Raw genomic sequence first — 24,340 nt, forward strand, 5'->3', positions numbered from 1 at the left:
TCTCATATCTGGCAAACTGAGGGGCTTCCAAAACGGCCGTGTGGGGCCTTAAGACTGCCTACCTTCTCTGGTCCAAACAAATCCAGAGCATTCAGGACCAGAATCTAAAGTTAGGAGGACATACTGGCTGCTGCATTGTTGTCAGAGAAGCCAGCACTTCAACATAACATGTTTCCTTAATGTCTGATCATATAGTAAGGTCACTTAATCATTTCACTCTCTACACATCTCACTGATTGCTCCTTTAAAGAAGCTTCTTTACGACAATCTTGATGAAATGAGTCGATGTACACAACACAGACGTAAACATTAAAACCCAGTTTTTATTTGGATCTAAAACTATATTGACATGATTGACAACATAACCCGGCTCAGAAAAATCATTTCTAATTTAAAAAAAAAGGAACAAAAATAAATAAAAAAGGATTATGTCATATCGTTGTGGTTAATGGATCTTGTTTTTAGAGATGAGTCAACGAGAGTGAGGAGACGAGCTACAGTCACAAACTCAAACACACAGTCTGAGCGCAGGAGGCGGGGTCTGCTGCTGCTGTCACTGAGGTTCGTCTGTTCCTCGGAGATTATAAAAGATGAACGAGGTCACCTGAAAGAGGTGTCGGCTGTGTCACCACAAGACGACCTTTCACTGAAGTCTGTAAGAATCATGTCAGCAGCAGTGATTCAATCTTTCTGCCCGTCTGTAAGAATGAGTGCAGCTCAAATATGACACACAGCTCCAGATTAATAAAGGGACTTTCAGCTTTTTTAGAAACTGATTTGACACATTTTGAGGTCTAAATGGATTTCATTTGATCAAATGACATCACCTAAAAGGTCTTGTTTTTTTTCCCTACAAGATAATAAAAGCTGTTTTAACAACATTATAGAACTAAAACTGACACATAAACCTTTATTTAGAAGAGTAAGATGATTCTTTTAAAGCCAGAAACAGCTGTTATCAGTGCCGTCTTCAACGCCACCAGTCTCCATAGAGAAAACAGCTATTTTACTTTGAGGACGCAGGAGTTGCTGATCTACCGCTGCCTCGACTGGTATGTGGGTTTTTTTTGATTTATGTTTTTTAATCTGTGCTCTGGGTCCAACTCAATATTTGTGCTGCACATAAAAACGACAAAATCTGACCAATGGAGACCGGCATAGAGCAGCAACTCCAGATGTCTGGGCTTTAAAATAACCGTTTGTGTCGATGGAGTTTGGTTGCTTTGAAGAGAGCAATATAACAATCTGTTACACAATATGTGTTGGATCACAACTAACCGATTTAAATTCTCAACGTGACAAAATAATAATAAAATAGACTACAAATAAGAGGCAGAGGTAGAGCAGCAACTCCTTTGTTCTCCATCCATTCATGATTATCTATACGGCTTATTTGCTGATTTGTCAATGGAGTCTGGTGGCTTTAAAGAGAACTTTGTTTTGGGTATTTCTCTTTAAAAAAATAAAATACCTCAACAAGATGCTCCCTCTCTTTCTGTAATGTTGCCAGGTACCTAGAAAAACCACTTCAGCGTCTCCGTGGCTAAAACAAGAACTAGTTTAGTAGGTTTTACTAAGAAGTAATATGACACTTAAAACATTTCCCATAACCATGGCTACAAGCAGAAGCTACAATTACAACGATTCCACATTCACACCTGTTTGTCGTTTAGACCCCGCACTGTGTGAAAGTATTTCTGATGGAGTAACCTCACAGAGAGCAGCAGAACCCGGCTGCAGGACGACTTGATGTGTCAGATATCTACTGACTGTAGCCGCTGATGGGGAGCCGAGCGACAGTAAAACCCACACCGGCTTCCCCTGAACACAGCGCCTCCACTCCTGCGTGAGTTGTTGGTGATGAGTTAAGACAACGTTTACCAAAATAGAAAAAAAAAAAAAAAAAAGACATCGAGGGGTTTACTTGTACATTTATCAAAAAAAAAAAAAAAAAAAAAAGCATTAGTCACATTAATACAGAAAAATAAAACAAATGGCACATTGAATTCCTAATTTTAAAATAAAGTGGTGCTTGAGGAACTTTCTTACTGAGGAGACAAGTTAAATAAATTACTACCATAAACGTTACATACAAATCTGGAGTAGTATATACAAAGGAGTTATTAGACACAACAAAAAAAATCTACAATTTAAAATTTTTATGTTCAACAAAAGACAGCAGTAGAACCGTATTTTACAAAGCAGGGTCCGTGTTAACACGTGGGGGTCAGAGTGGTTTGTGTGTGTGTGGAGGAGGAGAGGGGGGTGGATAGAGGGGTGTGTGTGGGGGGAGCAGTTTGACAAACAACTGACATAAAAGATAAAAAAAAGTGACGTGATGACACCTTCCAGGTAAACATGCCGTTTCTCTAAAGCTCTCTGACAGACTCTGTTTGTGTGTAACATGCTCTGATGATGTCACAGGTGGTCTCTCTTATGAAGCATGGCACACAGGTACACAGAGTCTGAACTGCATCACACTGAAGGATCAGTGCTCCTCATATCAGCGTCATTAAAGGACAAGCTGCTGCTCTGACTGACGGCTCGGGCTACATTTGCATCAATCTGTTCCCCTCACAGTCGCTTCAACTTTTCGTAAATACAGTTTCATTTTGACATTTTCCTCATTCTCAGTGTGGACAGCTCACAATTCCTGTTTACTTCCACAGCAACGCAAATATAAGTCCTTTGAGTCATTTCTTGTTTGAAAATCCCAAAAGTTGTAGGCGACCTCCTGTACACCGTCTACATTGCACGTGAACGTGCTGCAAACACTGTATTCAGGCGTCTTAGACAAAGTTGGTACTGTATGTAGGCATCCGAGAACTTGTCTTATCCTCCTTCTTTTCAAAGCTGATCTGAAAAAAATGATGATCTGTGACACAGAATTGATATTTTATGCTATTCATGCATCCCTAGCTCAGCAGAAAGCATGCAGTTAGCAACTAATCAAGGAGTTTCCTTTCTGATAACAGGCATAAGACTTCTCTGTGGGTTTTTTTTAAAAAGTCAGAAAATGCAAATGTAGCACGGCCAACAGTCAAACTGCATCCCAGAATTTTAACGAACTTCTATCTTCTGACACTCGGAGCGCTGTAACGAGTCAATGTCCACCTCTTTAAAAAAAATCTGTATTCTCTCTGAAGCATCCCATAATATCACTCTATTCACAAGTATCCCTCCTCTTCATCTGCCCACCTTCCAGATCTCCTTCCATAGATTGTTTTTTTGTTTTTTTAAAGAATTCACTACAAAATAAATCCCTCCTTTTTCCTTCAACATCCCTTAAAAAAAAAAAACTCTGAACGTTAATAGTGGTTGTACTGATTTTAAAAACACACACAGGTGAGGAGTTTAGCTTAGTGAGGGAATTATTCGTCTACTTTGTAAACACTCTCAGTGAAAGTTCACCGACACACTCAGAATACCTGACCGAGCGACTGGCTCTCCTGCCTTTGATCTCTGTGACTGATTCATGGCGTTCACAGTATTTCATCGTCACCGCCGGCTGCAGGCGTGACGAGCGTTGATCTCTTACTGGTTCTTATCTGAGACTTTTTGGAAAAAGAAATAAGACAAAAGGAAATCCTTCATGAACCGTTAAGGAGCCCCCCCCCCCCCCCCCCTTCTCTTGTTGCAGTTTGTTTCTTGGAATTCTCTGCGAGTAGGCGACATCAGGCAGCAAAGGTTGATTTGGTCCGTCGATCAGTCGATCTTATACATCTGTCTCCGAGAAAGTCTTACAAGTGTGTGTGTGTGTGGCCGGGCCGACCGCAGCTCCTCCGTCATTCCTCCTGGAGTGTCTAAAAGGGTGGGCGGGGTTAGTATGAAGAGGGGGAGGGGCTTACAGGTGGAGGGTCTGGAAAAATCTTCATGCTGGTCCGAGCTGCAGAGATGCATCCACAAAGCTTCCATAAGCACACAGAGATCCAGCGCACACATCGGTGAGACTGTCGGGGCGTGGAGAGGCTGCAGCGACGTGTGAGACGACAGCGAGTGGTTCTTCTTCAGGGGGACTTTTTTTTTTTTTCTTTTTCTCATTTTTATAACAAAAACACTGAAACGTTGTGACGCAAAAAGGTTATTAGTTCAATACTAGCAAACAGAACGGAGCAGACGTGGTGAGAGGCCCCGTCCCCTCTCTGCTGTCCGTCAGATGCAGCAGCGCCTCTCATTCGCTCTTTAAAAAGAGTCCCGCCTCCTCCTCGTCTTCAGGCGTCTGACAGGCAGCTCTGAACGCTGTCCATCCACAGCTGAGCGTTCAGGCTGTCCTGGGCACAGAAGTTGTACACTCGTTTTGTCGTCTTCAGCTGAAAGAGGACAGGAGATAAATTAATTCCGGGTATCAGCAAACTGGACTCTCTAAACATGGCGTCCCTGATGCATATTCTCGCCATCTCACATTTGAAAAAGAGAGTCCCTTATCTTTGCATTGATCTCAATATCAAACCCACATGAAGTCTCAGAGATCGACTGTGAACTCACGTCAAAGAAGGCTTTCTCCTCGATGTTTTTCGGTGCTCCCATGGTCGGCGTTCCTGGAATAACAGACTCCACGTCGGCCAGCTCGATCACTCCTTTGCACTCCTTGTCCTGCCGGGTCTCGTAGTATCTCAGCTGGAGACGCACACATGCAGAGTTTAGAGACAGCTGACGGTTCAACAGTCTAAAATAAAAAAATCAAAACAAGTCTTACCTGATGTTTGGTCTTGTCCAGCACAAACCACCGTGGTTTCCATGGTTTCAACAACGCCCCTTTCTTAAAGAGGATGCCTTCAAAACTCCTGATGTGAGATCAGAGGAAACACTCAGACATGCTTGATATCCCCGTCATGTTTCAGACTGATATTCATCCCCAGTGACTCTCCCTCTCTGTAATAAAAACAGTTTACAGACCTGTTCTCGCTCTCCGTGCTCTGGAACTGGCTGTACAGCGTGCTGGTGCTGGGCCGGCCCGGGACAGGCGTAGAGGTGGCGCTGGCCTCACAGTCCAGAGCCAGGTTGATGGAGGAGCCCACGCCGCTCTCCTGCAGGTAGACGCCCTGAGAGCGCCGCTGGTGGCTCAGGTTGGACGACATCAGCAACGAGCTGGAGAACGAGGGCTGAGGAGGAAGGAGAGGGAGTGAGAAGCAGAACACACAGTTACACGTCTACTCCAGATGTTTTTACTTTAAATGATTTATTTTAAAAACTTTTAATCTGTTCCAACAGTACCAAGATGACTACAGACAGACAAACAACAATATGTGATAAATAACTTATAAATCACAATTTACATTTGAAAAACGTTTTGTATGTGTGTGATTTGGTCTGTTTCTGTTCTATTGACTGACTTCACTTTTATGGTGTTAGTATTTTCCATACTTTAAAGGTCCTTCACTCTTTGCAAAGAACTCAAGTGACCTCCAGGGTTGTGCAAGGCGTCACCTTTCATGTTAGGGACAATAAACTAGGACAAATCAGAGGTCTGCAGTAGATTAACTCCACAGTTTAGCATCAGTTCAGCTTGCTTAGAAATTTGGCTGAAGTGACACCAACAAAAGGACCGAGGACCCTCTCCAACTTCTACTGATCTGAGACTAATAGTGCTTCCACAAAACTCCCTCAAGATGTCCTCAAATGTTCAGGTTGATCGGCACATGTGAACGCAAACAGCTGAATCTTTCATCCGACTTTATCTGGATTTTTCTTGCCAGTGCCCCTGGTGAATGTCCTCTCATGAAGTCTGGGTGAACAGATGTTTGAACGCAGCAGGAACTTCATCGCAGGCAAAGTGTGAGCAGGTAATGATGTTTATAACGTGCTAATTGAGAGTGACCGATGCGATCTCTGTGCACTTAACGAAACTGCTTCATTATGTTTTCTGTTCATCAGTCTTTACTTCTCTGCTCTTTGATAACTGTGAATGTGTTGACCTCCACTATGCATTTACATCAAGGCAACATTTGTTATAATAGTGATGGACTCTGGCGCTTTGTTCTATTTCTTGTTACATCTGAACCCTGCTCCATTTTTAACAACGCTCCAGAGAGAGAGGCTGGTTCTCCAGGTTCCTCATGCCAGGACTGACCTGGGGAAACTACTTTTAGTGTAAGTGCAGCAAACTCCTGGAACATTTTACAACAGGACCTGAATTTGAGCACTTTAATCCCTTATGGACACTTTAGAAATATTATTTTTAACCGCCCAATACCTGACTGTAACTGTTTTATTTGATTTTAATTACTGACTTATCACTGTAGTCATTTCAAGCTTTTAAATTATTTTAGTGTATATATTTTATTGTTCTTATTGCTCTTTTATTGTTTTTTTTTTCTGTGGTAGCTTTATCTAATTTCTCGTTGTTTATCATTTGTGTATGTTTTCTCTGCATCGTTGTAAATGAGGGTCGCCCTCAATGATCTCTCCGAGAAATTAAATAAAGATTGAGACCCCCCCCCCCCCCCCGTCCAACAGGGAAAGTCTCCTGCTGTGAGGTGCATGTGTGAAAACAGCTCAAGAAATGCAGTTTGAAATGTAGTAGTTTCATTCAGATAAGTTATTGGCTGCATTCTGCTTCTTCACCACTAGATGTCAGTGTAGAGCAGTAACTTTGTATCTAATTTACAAACCATCACAGTCAGCTGTTCAGGCGATACATTACATTTTTTCACGGAAGAGTTTGTTCCACATGTGACATAATGAAGGAAACATTAACTGTTCAACTGGTTTAAGATCGTTGAATAATCCTCTGCTGCTCTGAACTCACACACTTTGTGTAAAAACTTGATAGGAAACATCGGCCACTCACCTTGCTCTCCAGTTTGATCTCCGTTTTCTGCGAGTTCTTCATTTTGTCCCACGTGTCCTTCCACTTCTCCGACGTCTGTCCGAGCTCCGCCTCCAGACTCTGCAGGTCCTGCAGCAGCTTGGTGATGGCGTCGGGCACCACCTTGCTCAGGCTGTCATAGCACGGCCACACGATGTGTCGGTGGGATTTGGGGCCGCTGCTGTCGGGTTTCTCCGGCGTCTCCTCGGCGACGCGCTCCTGCCGGCCCCTCAGCTCCCAGTCGTAGGAGGGGCCCTCAGACAGGGTCTCCTCCATGTAGAAGTCCCACACCTTCAGGTTGGAGATGAAGGTGTATGGCCGGAGAACCTGGAACACACAGAGACTCAGTGAAGTCTGCTTTCAATGGAGGCGTCTACCATGTTCACTTCATGAACTTCAGCTGCCTCACCTCCTCGTCTTCAGGGGAGAACATGTAGTTGTAGAAGATCGGGGTTTTCTTGTTCAGTCTGTCGATGTAGTCCCACACAGACTTACACACCTGAGGGCTTTTCCTCTCGCCTTTCTCCTCGTACAGCACACCTGCACACACACACACACACACACACACACACACACACACACACACACACACACACACACACACACACACACACACACACACACACACACACACACACACACACACACACACACACACACACACACACACACACACACACACACACACACACACACACACACACACACACACACACACACACACACGTGTTACATAAGTGTGTTTATTTATTGCAGTTTTGTACTTTTGTAAACTGATTTTAGAAGTCTTGTATTATCTGTCTCCTGTTTTTCTTTTTGATTTAATGTCTGTTTTCTAATTCTTTCTGGAATGACTCGATGTCATTGTGAATGAGATTCGCCCCTCAATGATCTTTGGAGTATAAATAAATGTTGAATGAATGAATGAAAGACACTCAGTGTTATAGAGGCTCAAAGTTAAAAGTTGTTACCCAGCTCTATGCGCTCGTAGTCCGAGTCGAGCAGGAAGGTGCGGAAGCGGTTGGACACGTAGTGGTAGGCCAGGAACTTCAGGTAGTACTGACTGAACTCGAACTCCATGGGGAACTGAAGGTGGATCTGAGTGAGGGGAAGAGGAACACAAGTCAGGGGGACGGATGAACATGTCCACATGGTTCAGTTTATACAACAGAGACATCGACATGTTGGGCTGCAGATTTAATCAACACAGACACTGAGCACAAGTTTCTCATTGCAAGTCTCAAGTCTTTGAAGGCTTATGCTGTTTAAACATCAAGTACCGGGCTTCTACAACACATTTTGGGTTTGAAGGAGCGACCGCCTCATTCATGTATGCGCTGCCTGAGCCGATATTCTTTCAGTAGCAGCTCCAGTGTTCGTCTTCATGTCATCTGTGAAGTGTGAAGTGAAGCCGGGGGGGGGGGGGGGGGGGGGGGCTCCTTGCATGATGGGAGGAAATGAGAATCAGCTCGTTAAGATAATGTGCCAGAAATACAATATAACAGGATTAGGCACGAGTTCCAAACATCAAGTCTGAGGTGAGCCTGAAGTCTCTGAGGGGCGAAGTCCAAGTCAAGTCTCATCTGTGTGTTGACTTCAGTCTGAGTCTTAAACTTGAGTACCCATCTCTCCCCTGTGGGCATGTGTAGATGTTAAAAGTCCTGCAGACTCTTTCATGTCATAGATTTATATCAGAAGAGTGTTAAACATGTCCTGAATTTCAGTATTAATGTTAAAGGCTTTATATGCACTTAAATAGAAATCAAGTATATCCTCTGAAAATAACTCTGTGAGTCATGACTGTCTACAATGGGTGTAACACCTGAGTCCCACTGTCTGTAATGTTTTCAGAGTCCTATCTTCAGTTTGTTTACATCGTCGGGACGGCCGGCTGACTCCTCCCCTCATGTATAAAAGTTGTTTAATTGAGGGACTAGAGAAAAGAAGAATAACATACTGTACTCACTGCTTAACTGTGTTTCTAGATCACGCTCATTTCAGGTAAATTTACATGCAGTGTGAAGATACGAGCATAATAAAGATCACTAGCATTAGCATGCTAACACAACAATGCAGCGCAAGTTGTTTTGGTTTCATGCTGGTGCTCAAGGGCGACATCTGCTGGATCCAAAAATCTCATATAAAGTTTTTAAATTAAAAACATGAAATTACTGAATGTTTGGTGCATAGGACTTTTTTTGCAGTTGTATCATAACAGGCATCAATATTGTTTGACTTTCTACTAGACCCAGATCAAAGTTTGATGTCCTAGTGTCCTGACCACTTTATATCATGTGTATAATGTATGTATTTGTGCCTTCAGCAACACCTGGTTCCTCTTCCTAATCTTTAAAAGGAACTGTGAGATCACTGAAGCTCCATGAAACTGACTTCCTGCATGTGTCAACTCAGGACAAAACACACGTCAGTGATGGGAAAAACAGGAAATACACACACACATCATGTAAACACACACACAGCATCTTAAACATATATATAGAAGGTTTCTATATGTAAGTCAGAGTCTCACACACACACACACACACACGACAGGAGGATGCTGACGTGCAGTTAAGGCGTTTATCATTACACATCACTTGTCGTCTCGCTTGTTGTGCTTAAACTGAAGATAAGTTTAGATGTAGTTTTTTTTCTGCGTTCGTGTCGCGGCGCTGCACACCCACCTGATGCACGCAGTCGAGGAACTGCAGGAAGACCGGAGTGAAGCCACTGCTCTGACTGCCGAGCGTCTGCGCCCCGCGGTGACTGAATCTGTGTCCGAACGACAGCCACTCCTTCTCCACGAGCAGCCTGAAGCCGTCGAAGGTTCGGTAATAGGGATCAGACAGCAGCTGCACCAGAGACACCACCTGCACAGAGAGCACAGCACGCTCAGTTTGCACGGCACAACGGGTTCTTAAGAGGCAAAGTTGAAGAGTTTTGGAGTTTAACTTACCTGTGTGGTGACGTCCCAGCCGTCCTCCAGGCTGACCATGACTGATGAACCTGTATCCAGAAGCTCCACCACCAGGACTGACACCTGCAGCACTCTGTGCAGCTGAACACACACACACACACACACACACACACACACACACACACACACACACACACACACACACACACACACACACACACACACACACACACACACACACACACACACACACACACACACACACACACACACACACACACACACACACACACACACACACACACACACACACACACACACACACACACACACACACACACACACACACACACACACACACACACACACACACACACACACACACACACACACACACACACACACAGTTAGTAAAAACAACACTCATCAGTTCATAAATAAGCTACAGGAAGAACAGGGAGCACCAACCAGAGCCATCCACTCAGACTCCTCCAGGCATCGCAGAAAGCTCATGTTGGGGTCGCTGATGGAGGAGCTCGGCACGCAGGCCTTCATCAGCTTCTTGAAGCTGTTCTTCACCTGCCGCACGTCACACACCTCGATGGGAACCACCTCCCACTGCTGGAACGAGTCCTGCTTCCCTCCCTGAGAAACAACAACGTAATGTCAGAGCAGATTCTTCCCCGTTTTCTAAACTTTCTATTCCAGCCCAACACCGGAGCTGCTGGTCAACATCTGCTGAGACTGTATTTCTTTGGAGTTAAATTTTGTTGCTTGTGATCATATATTTGCGTAATGGAAAAAGAAAATGAAGTTGACCAGAAAGTTGTTAAATTACAGTTTAATCATCAACAGTTTGAAAAGAGCTTTTTATCTTTCGTTTCTGGTTAAAAAAAAGAAAAGAAAAGGATCTTACTATTGAAAATAAATAAAGATTTGGTCCTGTGAGTGGAAAAAACATCCTACTTTGATTTGGTTTTGTCCCAAGATTACTTTGCAGGTAAAATAAATCTACTGGAGCTTTTCTACTTTTGCACCTTTCAGTAGTTTAGACTCTAGAATATGTAAGAAAAGAGCCCAAGGTGCTCAGAGGTCCCATCTTCGGCATTCCTTCTCGCCTGGTTACCTTGAGCTGGGCCTTGTCTCCGATGATGTACAGGTAGGCCTTCTGCTGGCGAAGAAACAGCGCCTCGCTCGGCCCACCATTGGACTGCGGAGACTCTTTCCCTGCCAGACGCGTCCCCACGTCGGGGTTGTAGGCACTTAGACGCCCACTGCCTCGGATGCTGCCCCATTTACCTGTCATGAAACACACAGGGACAAAGTCGAGTCTTCAAAAGAGACTTTAGAGGTGAACCATCAAACCTCATGAGGAAATCAAAGCCATCAGAGGATCAACGGTCATGTGTTTAACATCCACAGCTACAGCCATGCTGGTAAACGAGGCAGAAATGACTGAAGACCAGCTAGCCCGGTTTGCTACATCATGAAGAAACTGACTGACAGAGAGAAGAATCAAACAGAGAACATCAAACAGGATGTCAGACAGCTGCAGCATGCACACACAGCAGCTCCCCGATCAACACAAGCAACAAACCATTAGTCTGAGAGACAGCACACTGTCAGGAACCACGGCAAACACACTGACGCTACAGGGAAAAGAGATCTGATTGGTTAAGACAGGAGTGAACGGACGGGAGGGGGCGTGGCCTACTGTACCTCTAGGAGGGTTCCTGGCCTTGCCAGACACTTTGGGTTGAGAGAGGGAGATGACCTTGGCCCTTTGACCAAGAGCTGAGGTCAAATGACAGAAAGGGCGAGTTAAACAAACAGCGCCACACAGTGGAGGAGGATGGTTTCAAACAAACTCCTGGTCCAGTCCCAGATTCAGTTTTATCTTGAAAGTAGGATTCTTTAAACCTGAGCTCGTATTTTAAATATTTAGAGGTCAAGATTACTGAAAGGTTTAACCACATTTGGAAATGTTTATTGGTGGATAAGTTGACTCGATTAATGACCACCTGTAATCTGATATTACTGAAGTGGTATTGGATGTAGTTGGAGTACAGGAGTTCATTCAACTGAAATGTGTTCCCTGATCTAAGTTCATTTATTTTATTATGAACACCTGCTGTTTTTATGTGGGATGTGTAATAGCGTGCAAATGGTGTTCCTACATGTTTTTATATTCTCTAACCTTTCTTCTCTCTCATGCTGTGTTTTTGCAGATTGTGTGCAATATATGTTGTGTTAAGTTGGTATGAGCCTTTCTTTCTACATGAGAATGTGTGTTTCTATCGTTTTTATTTATTGATTCGAGTGGAAGCAGCTGAATGTTTTGCAGCACTCAGACAAAGTGTCAAGACACATTTCCTCAAGAGACAATAAAGTGTATCACATCGTATCGTTTTATTCACCTCTCTGCACTCTGAGCATCTTTGTGTTGACCTCTCATGTCTGAACCTAAGAGATTATTGTTTTTATTTTTTTTAGCCCAGTTGTAATGGTGTGTGTGTTTCTCCTCCAGTACAGACGCGACCAGGAGGCACTTTTCTGATGCCCTGAGGAATCGCAGAACATAGCAAAATTTCTAAAAACCCTTTATTGAATATTATTTGACACTTCAAAAATGTGAGCCTGTCCGTGTCAATAACAACATTTTAAATGGAAGCACTCTGACGGTGCACATTTGGCTGAAAGATTACAGCCTGTTTTACGGCTGTAGGAATGCCAAAGCTTTAAGAACCTTTTTGTTTTTAAGACCCACAAATACGTTCAAATAGGGCGCAGGTTTAAAAATACTGAGATTTTCACATTTTGTTATGAAACCAGGGCTGGAATGGACCAATTACAGCTAACAGAAACATACAGGAGCAACATGAGCACACACAGGCGAGTCTTACCTCCTCTGCTGAAGGTCCCAGGAACGTCTTCCTTTGTTCCCATCACCTGCTTCATCAGAGCGCCGATCTTAGGCTGCCTCAGTTTATCTGATGAGTCTGAGGACAGAATAAAAAAAAAAAACACACCATCAGCTCTGCGATCAGTGAGGCTCCTCTGACACTAACATGTCCCATCAGTGTGTGTGTTCGCTCACCTGAGGTGCTCATGTGTGTGGAGGTGAAGCCGCTGAGCGTGTTCCTGCCGCTGCTCTCGCTGTAAGACGGCATGGAGCTGATGATGGCCTGCAGGTATTTCTCCTGCTCCAGACTGGTGGAGTCGGCCTGCGAGGGAACTGCAGGAAGAAAAAAAACAAAAAACGTCTCAATTAATGTTTATTTTTATGCTATATTTAAGGGGCTTGACATTAGATGCCTAAAGTTTTTTTCTACCTGAAGAAGGAGCATTCGGGGACTTGAAGAAGCCCACCACCCCCTTGGCGTGGAGTCCTGCAGACCGCAGCAGGACGGCCTTCGTTCTTGAATTCCTCCAACAAACCACTGGGAAGCGGTTCTGTCTGTAGCAGCGACAGATTCTCTGGATGGTCGTGTCTGGGATGCTCTGAGGCACAATCAGCAGGCCGGGGTAGCTGTGACACACACACACACACACACACACAGGTTATATTGAGCACTACTGTCCACATGTGACTCACACTTCTTATTTATCTGAGTGTGTGTGTGGGGTCTCTCACCTCCTGCAGACGGTGTACATGCGGTTGACGGTTGAAATCCTGAAAGGCTCGTTCTTAGAGCGCGTCAAGCTGTTACTGAGCGTGCCCAGGCCGAGCCGCTGGTAGTCACGGCAACAGGCCCGTTCCACGACGTTGCTCATGGTCTGTCTGTCGGACGAGCGGATGGTGGAGGAGAGGGTGAGGGAGCTCTGGTCCACTTCCTCTGAAACTGTGGACGGGAAACACAAGAAAACTGACTTCAATAAAGAAACTCTCTTTATGGTTGTGTTCACAGCGACACAGAACATAACACATCCACACAGACATCACACTCCTGTGATTACCTGAGATTTCATCCTCGTCCATCTCTGACTGGAAGCTGCTCCTGTTCTCCCAAGTGGGCGGAGAGTACTTCTTTCTTGTCACGTACTGTCGCCCGATCGTCCTCTTGGCACTCTTCACCAGGTTCTTAGAAAGCGTCCTGAAAGAAGACGAGCATGTAGAAAGAGAGAAGCATATATTTATTTTTGAAATCACGGTCACAGCTTCACTTCTTGTGCAGTGAGATATAAAACCAGCGGTCTGAATCCAGCTGAAAATGAGCTGACTTGACTTTGTGCATAATCGGCAGACATTAATTCACTGGTGTGTTGCTAGTTTAGCACGCCACACAGTCAGAGTGTGTATTAAAATGACACACACACACACACACACACACACACACACACACACACACACACACACACACACACACACACACACACACACACACACACACACACACACACACACACACACACACACACACACACACACACACACACACACACACACACACACACACACACACACACACACACACACACACACACACACACACACACACACACACACACACACACACAGAAGGGATGGAAAACAACAGGGTCGATAAAACGACAGCCACATTTTCCACTGCTGAATAATTCAAAGCCTTCTCTCATGCTGTGTTCATTCTCCAGAAAAGAAAGAGGAGGGGGCTGTGTGAGTGTGTGTGTGTGTGTGAGTGTGTGTGTGTGTGTGCGCGTGTATGTGTGTGTGTGTGTGCGTGTGTGTGTGTGTGTGTGTGTGTGTGTGTGCGTGGTCTGAGGCTGGAAATTGGAAGGAAACAATTAATAAAGAGGGGACAGATTCACATTGTGGTTAGATGAAGACATTAACCAATAAAATGATTACAAAGACAAACATTGAAGGCAACATGAACTTGCAGCAAACTTTCCTGCATAGAGATCAAACTGAGTATTTGCAGCATGGGTGATATGCAACAGCTCAGGGAATAAAATGCTGCTTTCTTCTCTGCAGACCTGAGAGCTTTCATGTTTTTTGCTCTCACACTCGACACTTAATGCACCGCGTTGTGACCGAGGGGACTCCTACACGCATGTACACACATCCCATCACATGCGAAGCCGAAGAAGAAATGCAGCTCCACATCCTGCAGGAAAACCTCCCGGTCGTTTCACACTTAGCTTGGGTTCACACAGCCAAATACAAGGAGAGCCAGGTTTTGATCACAAGCTGACATGTACTCAGGCAGCTGGTGTAAGATCCACAAAGAACAGAGCTGTAGACTCCTTTGTGATCTTTTATTTTCCCTTTTGACATCGACCTCTTTTGTATTTTACTGCTGCTCAAGTGTTGGTTAACAACAAGCAGCAGTCCAGCGCCAGATTCTAACATTTTGTAATACTTAAGTGTTAAGAGTGTTGGTGCTTTGACACAACTCCAGATGTTTTCAGGGTAAGCTGCATGTGTGAACGCAAAAAAAACAAATTTCCATCTTAGACTTTATCCGGAGTTTCTCCTGCCACCCTCCGGGTATTTTTTTTTATCAGAGAAAATCCGAGTGAGCTAATGTGAGAACAGAGCAGAATATAATCAGAGAATTCACCTTGAGCGAGAGGGGGAGGGGGGGGAACTCTGAATCAAGTCGACTTTTGTCCCGTGCAAACTCATCGAAAACCACAATGAAAGCTTTAAGAAAACTACAGCTCAACATGTTCACCGTTTCGTTCCTAAAGTCTGATTAGAAGTCAGAAAGAAACCTTCATACTCACTTGAGCGACTGGTTCTTGTCCTTGGTCTTGTGCTCCACCACCAGCTTCCCGCACTGACCCACGGTGAAGGCGAAGGTGCCCTGGACGTGCTGAGGATAGCGCAGCTTGTGCATGTGCTTCCTGAAAACCTCGGCCAGGTCTGACGCCACCTCCTCGTCGAACGCAATCTTTATCAGCTGTGGATGGACGGATGAACAGACATGATGTGGTCAGACTGTTTTCAAAGCAATTCTTTTCACCAGTGAGATATTTTACATATCACCCATGCTGCAATAATTTGTTGATACATGTTGGTAAATTGGCCTTTAAGATAAAAAGAGAAGCTGTTTTTGTCTGAGTTAATAACATCATCACAGCTCCTTCTGTGCCAGCAGTGATGGCCTGGTAGGTAGGTAGGTAGGTCAGGCTTATCCCGGCTCTGCACCAGGATTTTCCAGATAAACAACAACTGCTCCCTCCTTGTGTCTAATGCCTGATGTGTCGGAGCACGTAGGCTTCAGTAAGATTCACCACGGTGGTATAAAGCCAGATTTTATTGAAATAAACAGTTTGAAATGATACAAAAATAATTGAATCATGACACAAACTGAAAAAGTAAAAGGTGATGATTTGTCGATTCTTTCTGCTCTTCTGACTTTAAAATGTTTATTGAATGAAGCTTGGTTCAAACATTTGTGAGACAACAAGAGAAAAGAAGAATCTCTTTGTGATAGAGCATCATGTACATTTCTTTAAAGAGTCAAAAAGCTGCCGGCATCTTTGCACTGAGTTTGTTTGTGATTCCTTATTGTCTTACTTTAAGGAGGTCTGAAATATTTGTGCTACATGTTGAGAATCTACCTGGAAGGTGCAGGATCGAAGCTGTAGCCCCTCCTGGACAAACTGGTCCATGGGTAAAGTGACTGAGATCCTCTTCTCCTTCGTCAGAGAGGCGATGGGGAACGAGCGAGTAACCACCTGCTCGCCCACTGCAGGAGGGAGAAACACAAGACAAGGAGCAGGGTTTAGAGAACCCAACACAGAAACAGAAAAAAAAAACATATGAAAATGTGTTTTAATCAATCGCTCACCCAGTGGGTCGGTGGGCGTGCCCCTGAAGATGAGCCTGTAGGTGGTGAGGAAGATGGCACCCTCGGCAGGGAGCAGAGGCGGACCTCCCATCAGCCCCGTCGCCTCCTCTCGGCCATCAGGTATCAGGTGGACCCGCATGGCGTCCATCACCAGCTCCTCGCCGGGGAGGAGAGTGGGCCTCAGCAGCTTGGGCTGAACAGAGACAAGAAAGGTGGAAGAGAAGATGAAGATTAATGATGCAGCGGAGAATGAAGGTTGAGGAGGTTGATGGAGGATTCTCGATGTGGCACTAATGGAAAATATCAGTTCGCTCCATGAGAGGATGGGAGAATTCCCTCTGTCGGTTTGTAAAAACACAAAAATATTCACACGTCTGCCTTAACGTCCGGCAGGCCGGAGCTCCGATACTTCAGTTCAGATCAAAGTGTCGGCCTGTAGGCTCAGAAGGATAACGATGCTGCTCAATGATGGACTGAAATAATTTTCATAGTGTTGCAGAAAATCCTTGTCTATGTTTTTCTAACATTACATCATTACATGAAGTGATATAATACTGCTAACTTTAATATGCAATAAAAAATGAGTTACTCTGCAGCGTATGAAAATTATTTTTGGTTTTGTGAAACTGTATCTGTTCTAAAAATGATTTCTATTTGTGGGCCTATGTCCACTGGTATGCTGAACAAGAGGTAGTGTAAGATGATGTGCCATAGGGGCCGTGCAATTTCGCTGCAGGATGTACATGTGGATTAGTTACTTGTTTTGTATGATCTCTATTTATGAACTGTCGCTTAGGGGACAACAAAGTATATGGTATATCTCATCTTGGATTTTTGTGCCTCCATTGGAGAGACAGGACAGTGGATGGAGTTGGAAATCAGGGAGAGAGAAAGTGGGGAATAACATACGGGAAAGGAGCCACAGGTCAGATTCGAACCCGGGCCGCCCGCCCACCGCGAGGACCATAATCTCTGCACATGGGGCAGGCAAACTAACCACTCTGTCACCAGCGCATCAAACATCTTATCTTAATGTTTCATGAGTCTAAAGTAAATCCCTTCTCTCATGAACATTGAAGAAAAAGTCAATGTTGTTGAATATCACAAGGACTTAAAGAAGTATCTTTTGTCGATTACCTGAATGCATGTTGTAGTTTTTATTATTATTATTATTTTTTTTAATCTTAGAATAAAAATATGCAATACATCTTCCCACTTGCAGAATTACAATGTATTAAACTTAAGCCCCAGTTTCAGGATGCAAACTGTTATACCTGTTGGTACACTCCAGACCAAACCACTGCACTCAGAACCTCATGCTGTCAAACCGTGCTCAGGAGGATTAACTAAAACAACAGAGACCTAACTGATGTGTTACAGTTGTAAAACACACTTTGGTGCGTCTGAGGATCTAGATATTGTTTTCAGGCCTCTGCTCAACTACATGATGTATGACGCTGAATTTGACCTCTGGCCTCTTACATCACGTCCTGTTCCTCAGCGAGGCCTGGAAACTTCCTAAAGGAACTCCACCTCGGATAGGAAATGAAATACAACTCTCTGCGAACCGGTTTCATAATCTGTTGCATAACTCCTAGTGCCACACGCGTCCTGATCCCAGCTGCAGTCACACGGGGAGGAAAAGGGCCGAGTTTCCTCTTTAGGCATTTCACAGCTCAGACCTCACATGAATAAAACTGAACCTCCAGGACTTTAGGATGCATGCTACAAACAAAAATGCTGACAGGATAGGCAATTAGAATTTTCTTAGGAAGGAGAGGACGTTACTGAATTTCCCCTCAGGTCTTTATCTAAGTGACAAAACGTGTCACATCATGCTCAGCGTCGCCGCCATCCCTCTCCAGTTCACTGCACGCAAATGTCACACTGAATGCACTCAGGAGGGGGAGCAGTAACCCAGCATGCACTGCTCGGGGGGTGCGGTGAGTCACACACTTCTGTCTCTGGAGGACAGACGTACCTGCCACTGTGACACTGTGAGCCTGAGCTGTAGGGATTGGTGAGTTGGGGAGTGGGCGGGGCTGGTTGGCGTTCAGCGTGGCCTCTGTCCAGTGGGATGTAAAATTTGGATTTGTTTACCTTTTGGATGGGAGGCAGTCTCTTGCTCTCCCTGTGGACTGCGTCTAACGTCTCGATGTGCATCTGGACGATATCTGAAAACGATGGAGGACAGGAGTTGGCAGATTTGTCGATGAGGTTTGGTGTAATACTCTCTGTGGATCTGTTGTGCACATACCTGGTATCATGGTGTGGAGGGCCTTCAGGTGCTCGTTGGTCACTCCGCTCTCATTGCACACTTTGTCTACGAAGCGGTTAATGAAGCGAACCACGGAGTTGGCCACGTCTGAGCTCTCTGCATCTTCAAAGCCGCTCTCTGTGTCGTAGCTCTCCGCCATGCTGCCGGCAATACTGCAACACACAGAATGTTAAACATTCATGATCTTTGATTACATACAAACAGCTTTACAAAATAACTCTACCACAGCACTAAGCAGCCAACATGTTTGATTGAATCTGGATGCAACAAACACGGCAGCCTCCTACAATCCCTACCCTATCCCGGGCCCCCGACGACCCCCCACAAAGCAACCATTGAAAAAAAACAACATTTTTACCTTGCAGAACACAGGAGTTGCCTCCATTGATTTGCTTGTTTGTGATATTGTTTGACTTTTGTGTTTTCGATGCTTAAAGGCTTTAATGTGATTTTTCACACTTAAATAGAAATCAAGTATATCCTCTGAAAATAACTCTGTGAGTCATGACTGTCTACAATGAGTGTAACACCCGAGTCCCACTGTCTGTGATGCTTTCAAAGTTTTCGAGTTTCCGAGTCCTATCTTCAGTTTGTTTACATCGCCCGGACGGAAAGTTGTTTAATTGAGGGACTAGAGAAAAGAAGAATAACATACTGTACTCACTGCTTAACTGTGTTTCTAGATCACGCTCATTTCAGGTAAATTTACATGCAGTGTGAAGATACGAGCATAATAAAGATCACTAGCATTAGCATGCTAACACAACAATGCAGCGCAAGCTGTTTTGGTTTCATGCTGGTGCTCAAGGGCGACATCTACTGGATCAAAAAATCGCATATAAAGCCTTTAATCCTGGTTCATACTTCTGTGTCTGATATACACTGTATTTGTCCTACCCCGCTGTAAACACTACATACTTGTGCATCGATCTACAAGCTCTCCACTACTCGGCTACAAACGCTAGTTGGTAGTGCGATTTCTATGCTTGTTATATCTCCAGTTTTCAGTTCTGCCACTTTCTCTGCTTGTTTGTGCAGAGGAAACCATGGCGACTGAAACTGAGTGTATTATGTTGGATTTGGAGCTGATCATTTTTGAGCAGCAGTTGATGATTCTGGCTCGTAGCGCTCTTTGTTCTGCAGAATTTTGAAAATGGCAGCTACTTTTTTCTCAATCTTAAAGACTTTTGTTTTGACATCTAAACATCTGTAAAATCCTCTGACAGCCCACAGCTGCATGTTACCTGTTTGTGACGTAGCTGTTGCTAACGCTCTCCACGTCCCCGAGGCCGGCGCTCCTCAGCAGCCGGTTCTTGCTGGTGTCGAGCGGCAGCAGCAGGTAGCTCATCCTGTTGGCGTAGTGGATGGCCTGGCTGAACACGGTGCTCTCCTCCTTCTGCACGCGCTCTGCCTGCATCTCTTTGCTGAGCGTCGGCCACAGGCGGTTCTGCTCCGACGCCAGGTCCAGGGCACTGATTTCCCTCCCGCCGGCTGACCCGTCCTGCTGCTCCTGTGGACCAATCAGAGGAGGTTCACTCACTGATTAATGATCTCAGGTTAAAAGTGACACTCTGCTCAGCAGGCTGGGTGGTTGATTCATTAGTGGACTCGCTGTGGAGGCAGATTTCTTCTAAAACTTCTTACACAAAGTCAGACTAATCTTTCTGGTGACTTACAGAGCTGTTGTCCTCCGTCTCCAGGTACAGCGCTCTGATGTGGTTCTGCACGTCGCTGTAGAACATGGCCTCCCAGAACTGCATGGTGGTCCACACCATGTGCTCCTGGACGCAGCTGTAGGCGAACTGAGTGATGCCTGCGCCCAGTTTCTGTCACACGAACACAGAAAAGACACTTTAGATGTAGGAGTGTAAAAAACAACTTGATCTCAGCTCTGGACAGTACATATGGAATGACTGCAGAGACGCTGCTGATGAACTCACTCTGCAGAAGGCTGTGACCAGAGGAAGGAGGTTGGCTGCGATACCGTGTTCATCCATATGTGAGCAATCCTGAACAGAAACAAACAAACAGTTTTAAAACAGCAAACAGAAACCTGAACATATTCTCTGCAGCTTTTTTTTCAAGTGTTTAACTTTGGTTTGAATTCTCTGTCCTCGATGCCACACTACTCTGGGAACCATACAAATCCAGAACTGATTTTTATTTGTTTAAAGGTTATGTTTATGGGCCTTTATTGGATAGGACAGCTGAAGAGAGACATGAAATGTGGGGAGTCCAGAGAGGGGGATAACATGCAGCAAGAGCAAACCTTCGACCGCTGCAACCAGGACAATAGCCTGTGTACATGGGGCTTGCAACTTAACTGCTCAATATTTGATTTGTTAGGGGCATGTGTCTCACTTGGTGTTTTTGTTTGAGTGCCGGCTTTAAAAAAAAAAAAAAATGTTCCCGATGAGTAGAGAGCGTTAGCATTAGCATGCGGCGGTCCAGAGAAAAAGGCCCAGCAAAGGCCCCTTCTCCGAGTGACAAACCTTTAAAAAGTAAAACTAAAGAAAAACAGATCTCTGCAGTGGTCTGTAAACGTAACAAAAGGTTTCTGGCTTCACCGTTATCGTGCAAAAAATCTCAAATGAAAACACAGAAAAACACCTTGAAAACAAATGCAAAGTAAAGGTGCTGTCAAACAAATCAAAGAGTCTGTCTTTTTTCTTTATCCTTGATTTGAGTGATATTTCAGTCTCTCAGTTCAGATCTATATTGTCCCTGGAAGTGAAATTTGATTTGCAGCAGTGGACACAAAAACACAACAGATGAACAGACGTAGGACAGTGCAACACAACCTGATTAAATACAACCAAGAAATATAAAACATGTCACTGTTCGTTTAGAAGTTTCATTTAGATCGTTTAAATCTGTAGGCTCTACCTGTAGGGTGCAGTTCATCATTCGGACGATGTAATCAAACTGCTGATCATCCAGCACGGCTCGGTTCTGCAGGACGTGCTGGTTCAGCTCCTGAGTCAAACAGATCCGAGCTGCACGGCCCTTCAGCGCTCGCAGGACAGCGGGCATTAACTGAAGGGAGGAGAGAAAAACAACAACAACAATAACAACAACAGTTTCATTAAAAAAATGTGAACTTCACAAACATCTGACTCTTCAGTAATTAAATTCAGTAATCTCTCTTCTCCCCCCCCCCCTCTCTCCTCTCTCTGTTTCCCTCTCCCTCTCTCTCTATCCCCCCCCCCCCTCTCTCTCTCTCTTACCTTCTTGGCCTCCAGCATCTTGTTCTCAAAGATGTACGTGATGCAGTTCCTGACCACCTCCAGCCTGCGGGCGCTATTGGCCATCACGATGCCGTTCCTGTCCACGGTGTCGCCTGTGGAGACGAGGGAGAGACGATCAGACTCATTCATCACCGCAGCACGGACACTCGACCTCATTAGTCACACGCTGAGAGACGAGCTGCCTGAGCTTTAAGTTCACTCAGGAGGTTTTAGGAGGAAGAGGAGACTTCCAGAAGTTCTTCTGACTCTCTTATGTACATGATTACATGTGTGAGTTAAGTCTTCTTCTTTTACCTTTCTTGGAATTCAAAAACTACATTTGCATTTTTTTCTGTGCAACCTAAACATATCTAAACTTTAGGCTTTTTTGGTTTTATATTTTCTATATTTTGAATGGGATTTTTCAAATAACATTGACAAGACACGAAGAAGAATGAATGACTGGATGAATATTTGAGATATTTTAGTTGTGTTTTCATTTAAACTAATTTGACAGAGTCCAATGTAAACAAAATCCTCCTGCAGACAGATGTTGTACATTCTGTTTCAAAAGGTTTAAGAGTTGCTGCACACTTTATCTTATTTACTTTTTCAAAGTTCAAACCTTTATCAAGATATTTTGAGATTCAAAATACTCAATCATAAAAAACATCAGCTCACCCAGCGGGGGCCCGGACGGCACCATGCCCTTCAGCTCCACCTTGACCACAGGTGGCGCTGTTTTGAGTTTGGCGGCAGCGTGGTCGATGAAGAGCTGCACCGCCACGTCATCCAGCGTGGGAAACTGCGTCTGATTCTGTGTCGTAGTCTGACTTTTTTCTGACGGCCGCTGGACTTTGTGCATCGCCACAGCGGGGTACGGGTTCTCCTGCAGGGGAGCAAACGCAAAGTGAGGGAATTAAATGGGAGGGACGACGGGAAAAGCTGTTATGATGAGTCAAATAAGGAGACAACTTTATAAAAACAAGAGCTACAGCTGAGCAGTACATGTGTCTCATACGATCACTTAGGAGGAGAGAAAGAGGAAAGAAAAGAATATTCTACAGGACCAAAGGAGATAGCAGATATTTCTTCCCGGCTTTATTAGAAAACTCACGTTTTTGAAGAGCTGCTCAGCGAGCTCCTTGACATGGTTCATCACTTTGTGTGGACACGTCTCCTCCTGTCGTATCCGCTCCACCTGATTGGCTATCAGCTGTGGACACGGGGACGAAATGAGATATTACCCTGAGATTTCAGCACCACATCTGATCCAAATATGTTCAATTATCCGACAGTTTTACAATGTCAGCTTATCTTCAAACATGTTAGACAGACTCACATCGTCAAACAGGTCGGTGGCTCTGTACGGAGGCCCTCTCTCGGACACGAAGCCCGCAAACGCCATGCCGTCCAACACCTTCATGAGGAAGTCGTCCTCCGACAGCGCCCTCTGACCCAGGAAGGCCGCCTGCAGAAACACATCAAAGTAAAACAGGCCTTTCTTTGAAAACTCCTGCAGTCACTGCTTCTCTTAGAAACACACAGAGCAGATGTTATCACATGCAGAGTTTTCAGGTTTTCAGACCTTATGGAAGCGGATCACTGGTTCTGGGTGGATGCGGATGATGTGTAGACACCAGCGATAGCCCTGGAAGAGCCGAGCGAACAGCCACAGGAAAACTCCCCGGATCTCTTTATCCTGAAACACACACACAGCAGACCAATGAGAGCCAGAAGCCTCCATTATCAAACCTTAAGAAAAACAATGATGTTAGTGACATTCTAGTACCAGCTGGCAAGGAGGATCTCAACTCAATACAGAGTCTAGAATACTTGGAAAATCCTGGACTCCACAGATTTAAGGTATTTTCACATTAGGCACGATTGTTTTGTACCGTGCATATGATTGCTTCCCCCCTCCCCCCCCCCTCCAAGAGACTGTAACGATAGCCAAAGCTCAAAATAATGAGCAATCAGTGTCTATCCTTTGACATCCGACATGATCAAACAAGATAATAAAAGACAGATCTACATTCAGACAGCGAGAATAAAACATGCTATGAGAATTTAACATAATCAAATGCCAAAAAAAATTTTAAGGAAGGATTTGAAGACGTCCTTTAAATCACAAAACTTCCCGATGTGTTCTCACCTGGATCTTTAGTGCAGAGGATTGTGTGGAGGGAGGGGGAAAGGCTTGATCAGCGATTTCCAGCTCTGGATCCAAAATCTGCAACAGACATGGCGTGCACATGAATCACTCTGTAACAAACCTGAAAGCTCTCCTAATGCAGCGTTTGTTCCTGCTGTGACCTGAGGGAGGAAGTC

At 44.7% G+C, this 24,340-nt stretch overlaps 1 protein-coding gene across 4 annotated transcripts in view; it reads right to left on the bottom strand.

Annotated features, from left to right (window-relative positions):
• Positions 1–303: 303 nt before the first annotated feature.
• sbf1 (SET binding factor 1) overlaps positions 304–24,340 on the bottom strand; it is a 68,665-nt gene continuing 44,628 nt past the window's right edge. For 3 of the 4 annotated variants that reach the window (XM_020647142.3, XM_020647141.3, XM_020647138.3), the window contains 32 exons: positions 24,165–24,242; positions 23,598–23,711; positions 23,352–23,480; positions 23,127–23,225; positions 22,691–22,898; positions 22,010–22,122; positions 21,669–21,818; positions 20,723–20,791; positions 20,459–20,608; positions 20,027–20,292; positions 18,762–18,934; positions 18,605–18,678; positions 16,505–16,697; positions 16,275–16,402; positions 15,435–15,610; positions 13,683–13,819; positions 13,360–13,567; positions 13,058–13,254; positions 12,823–12,960; positions 12,629–12,724; positions 11,445–11,519; positions 10,852–11,024; positions 10,194–10,370; positions 9,765–9,866; positions 9,493–9,678; positions 7,780–7,906; positions 7,218–7,348; positions 6,791–7,135; positions 4,897–5,102; positions 4,697–4,784; positions 4,486–4,617; positions 304–4,310 (listed from right to left, as the gene is read on the bottom strand). In XM_020647142.3, coding sequence (XP_020502798.2) covers positions 4,212–4,310; positions 4,486–4,617; positions 4,697–4,784; positions 4,897–5,102; positions 6,791–7,135; positions 7,218–7,348; positions 7,780–7,906; positions 9,493–9,678; positions 9,765–9,866; positions 10,194–10,370; positions 10,852–11,024; positions 11,445–11,519; positions 12,629–12,724; positions 12,823–12,960; positions 13,058–13,254; positions 13,360–13,567; positions 13,683–13,819; positions 15,435–15,610; positions 16,275–16,402; positions 16,505–16,697; positions 18,605–18,678; positions 18,762–18,934; positions 20,027–20,292; positions 20,459–20,608; positions 20,723–20,791; positions 21,669–21,818; positions 22,010–22,122; positions 22,691–22,898; positions 23,127–23,225; positions 23,352–23,480; positions 23,598–23,711; positions 24,165–24,242 — 4,737 coding nt within the window. In that variant the 3' untranslated portion in view covers positions 304–4,211. The remainder of the gene's footprint in view (positions 4,311–4,485; positions 4,618–4,696; positions 4,785–4,896; positions 5,103–6,790; positions 7,136–7,217; positions 7,349–7,779; positions 7,907–9,492; positions 9,679–9,764; positions 9,867–10,193; positions 10,371–10,851; positions 11,025–11,444; positions 11,520–12,628; positions 12,725–12,822; positions 12,961–13,057; positions 13,255–13,359; positions 13,568–13,682; positions 13,820–15,434; positions 15,611–16,274; positions 16,403–16,504; positions 16,698–18,604; positions 18,679–18,761; positions 18,935–20,026; positions 20,293–20,458; positions 20,609–20,722; positions 20,792–21,668; positions 21,819–22,009; positions 22,123–22,690; positions 22,899–23,126; positions 23,226–23,351; positions 23,481–23,597; positions 23,712–24,164; positions 24,243–24,340) is intronic. The other variant, XM_020647140.3, reaches the window with a different exon arrangement.

The sequence above is a fragment of the Labrus bergylta genome, chromosome 23 (assembly GCF_963930695.1).
Source record: "Labrus bergylta chromosome 23, fLabBer1.1, whole genome shotgun sequence".
Taxonomy (NCBI): domain Eukaryota; kingdom Metazoa; phylum Chordata; class Actinopteri; order Labriformes; family Labridae; genus Labrus; species Labrus bergylta.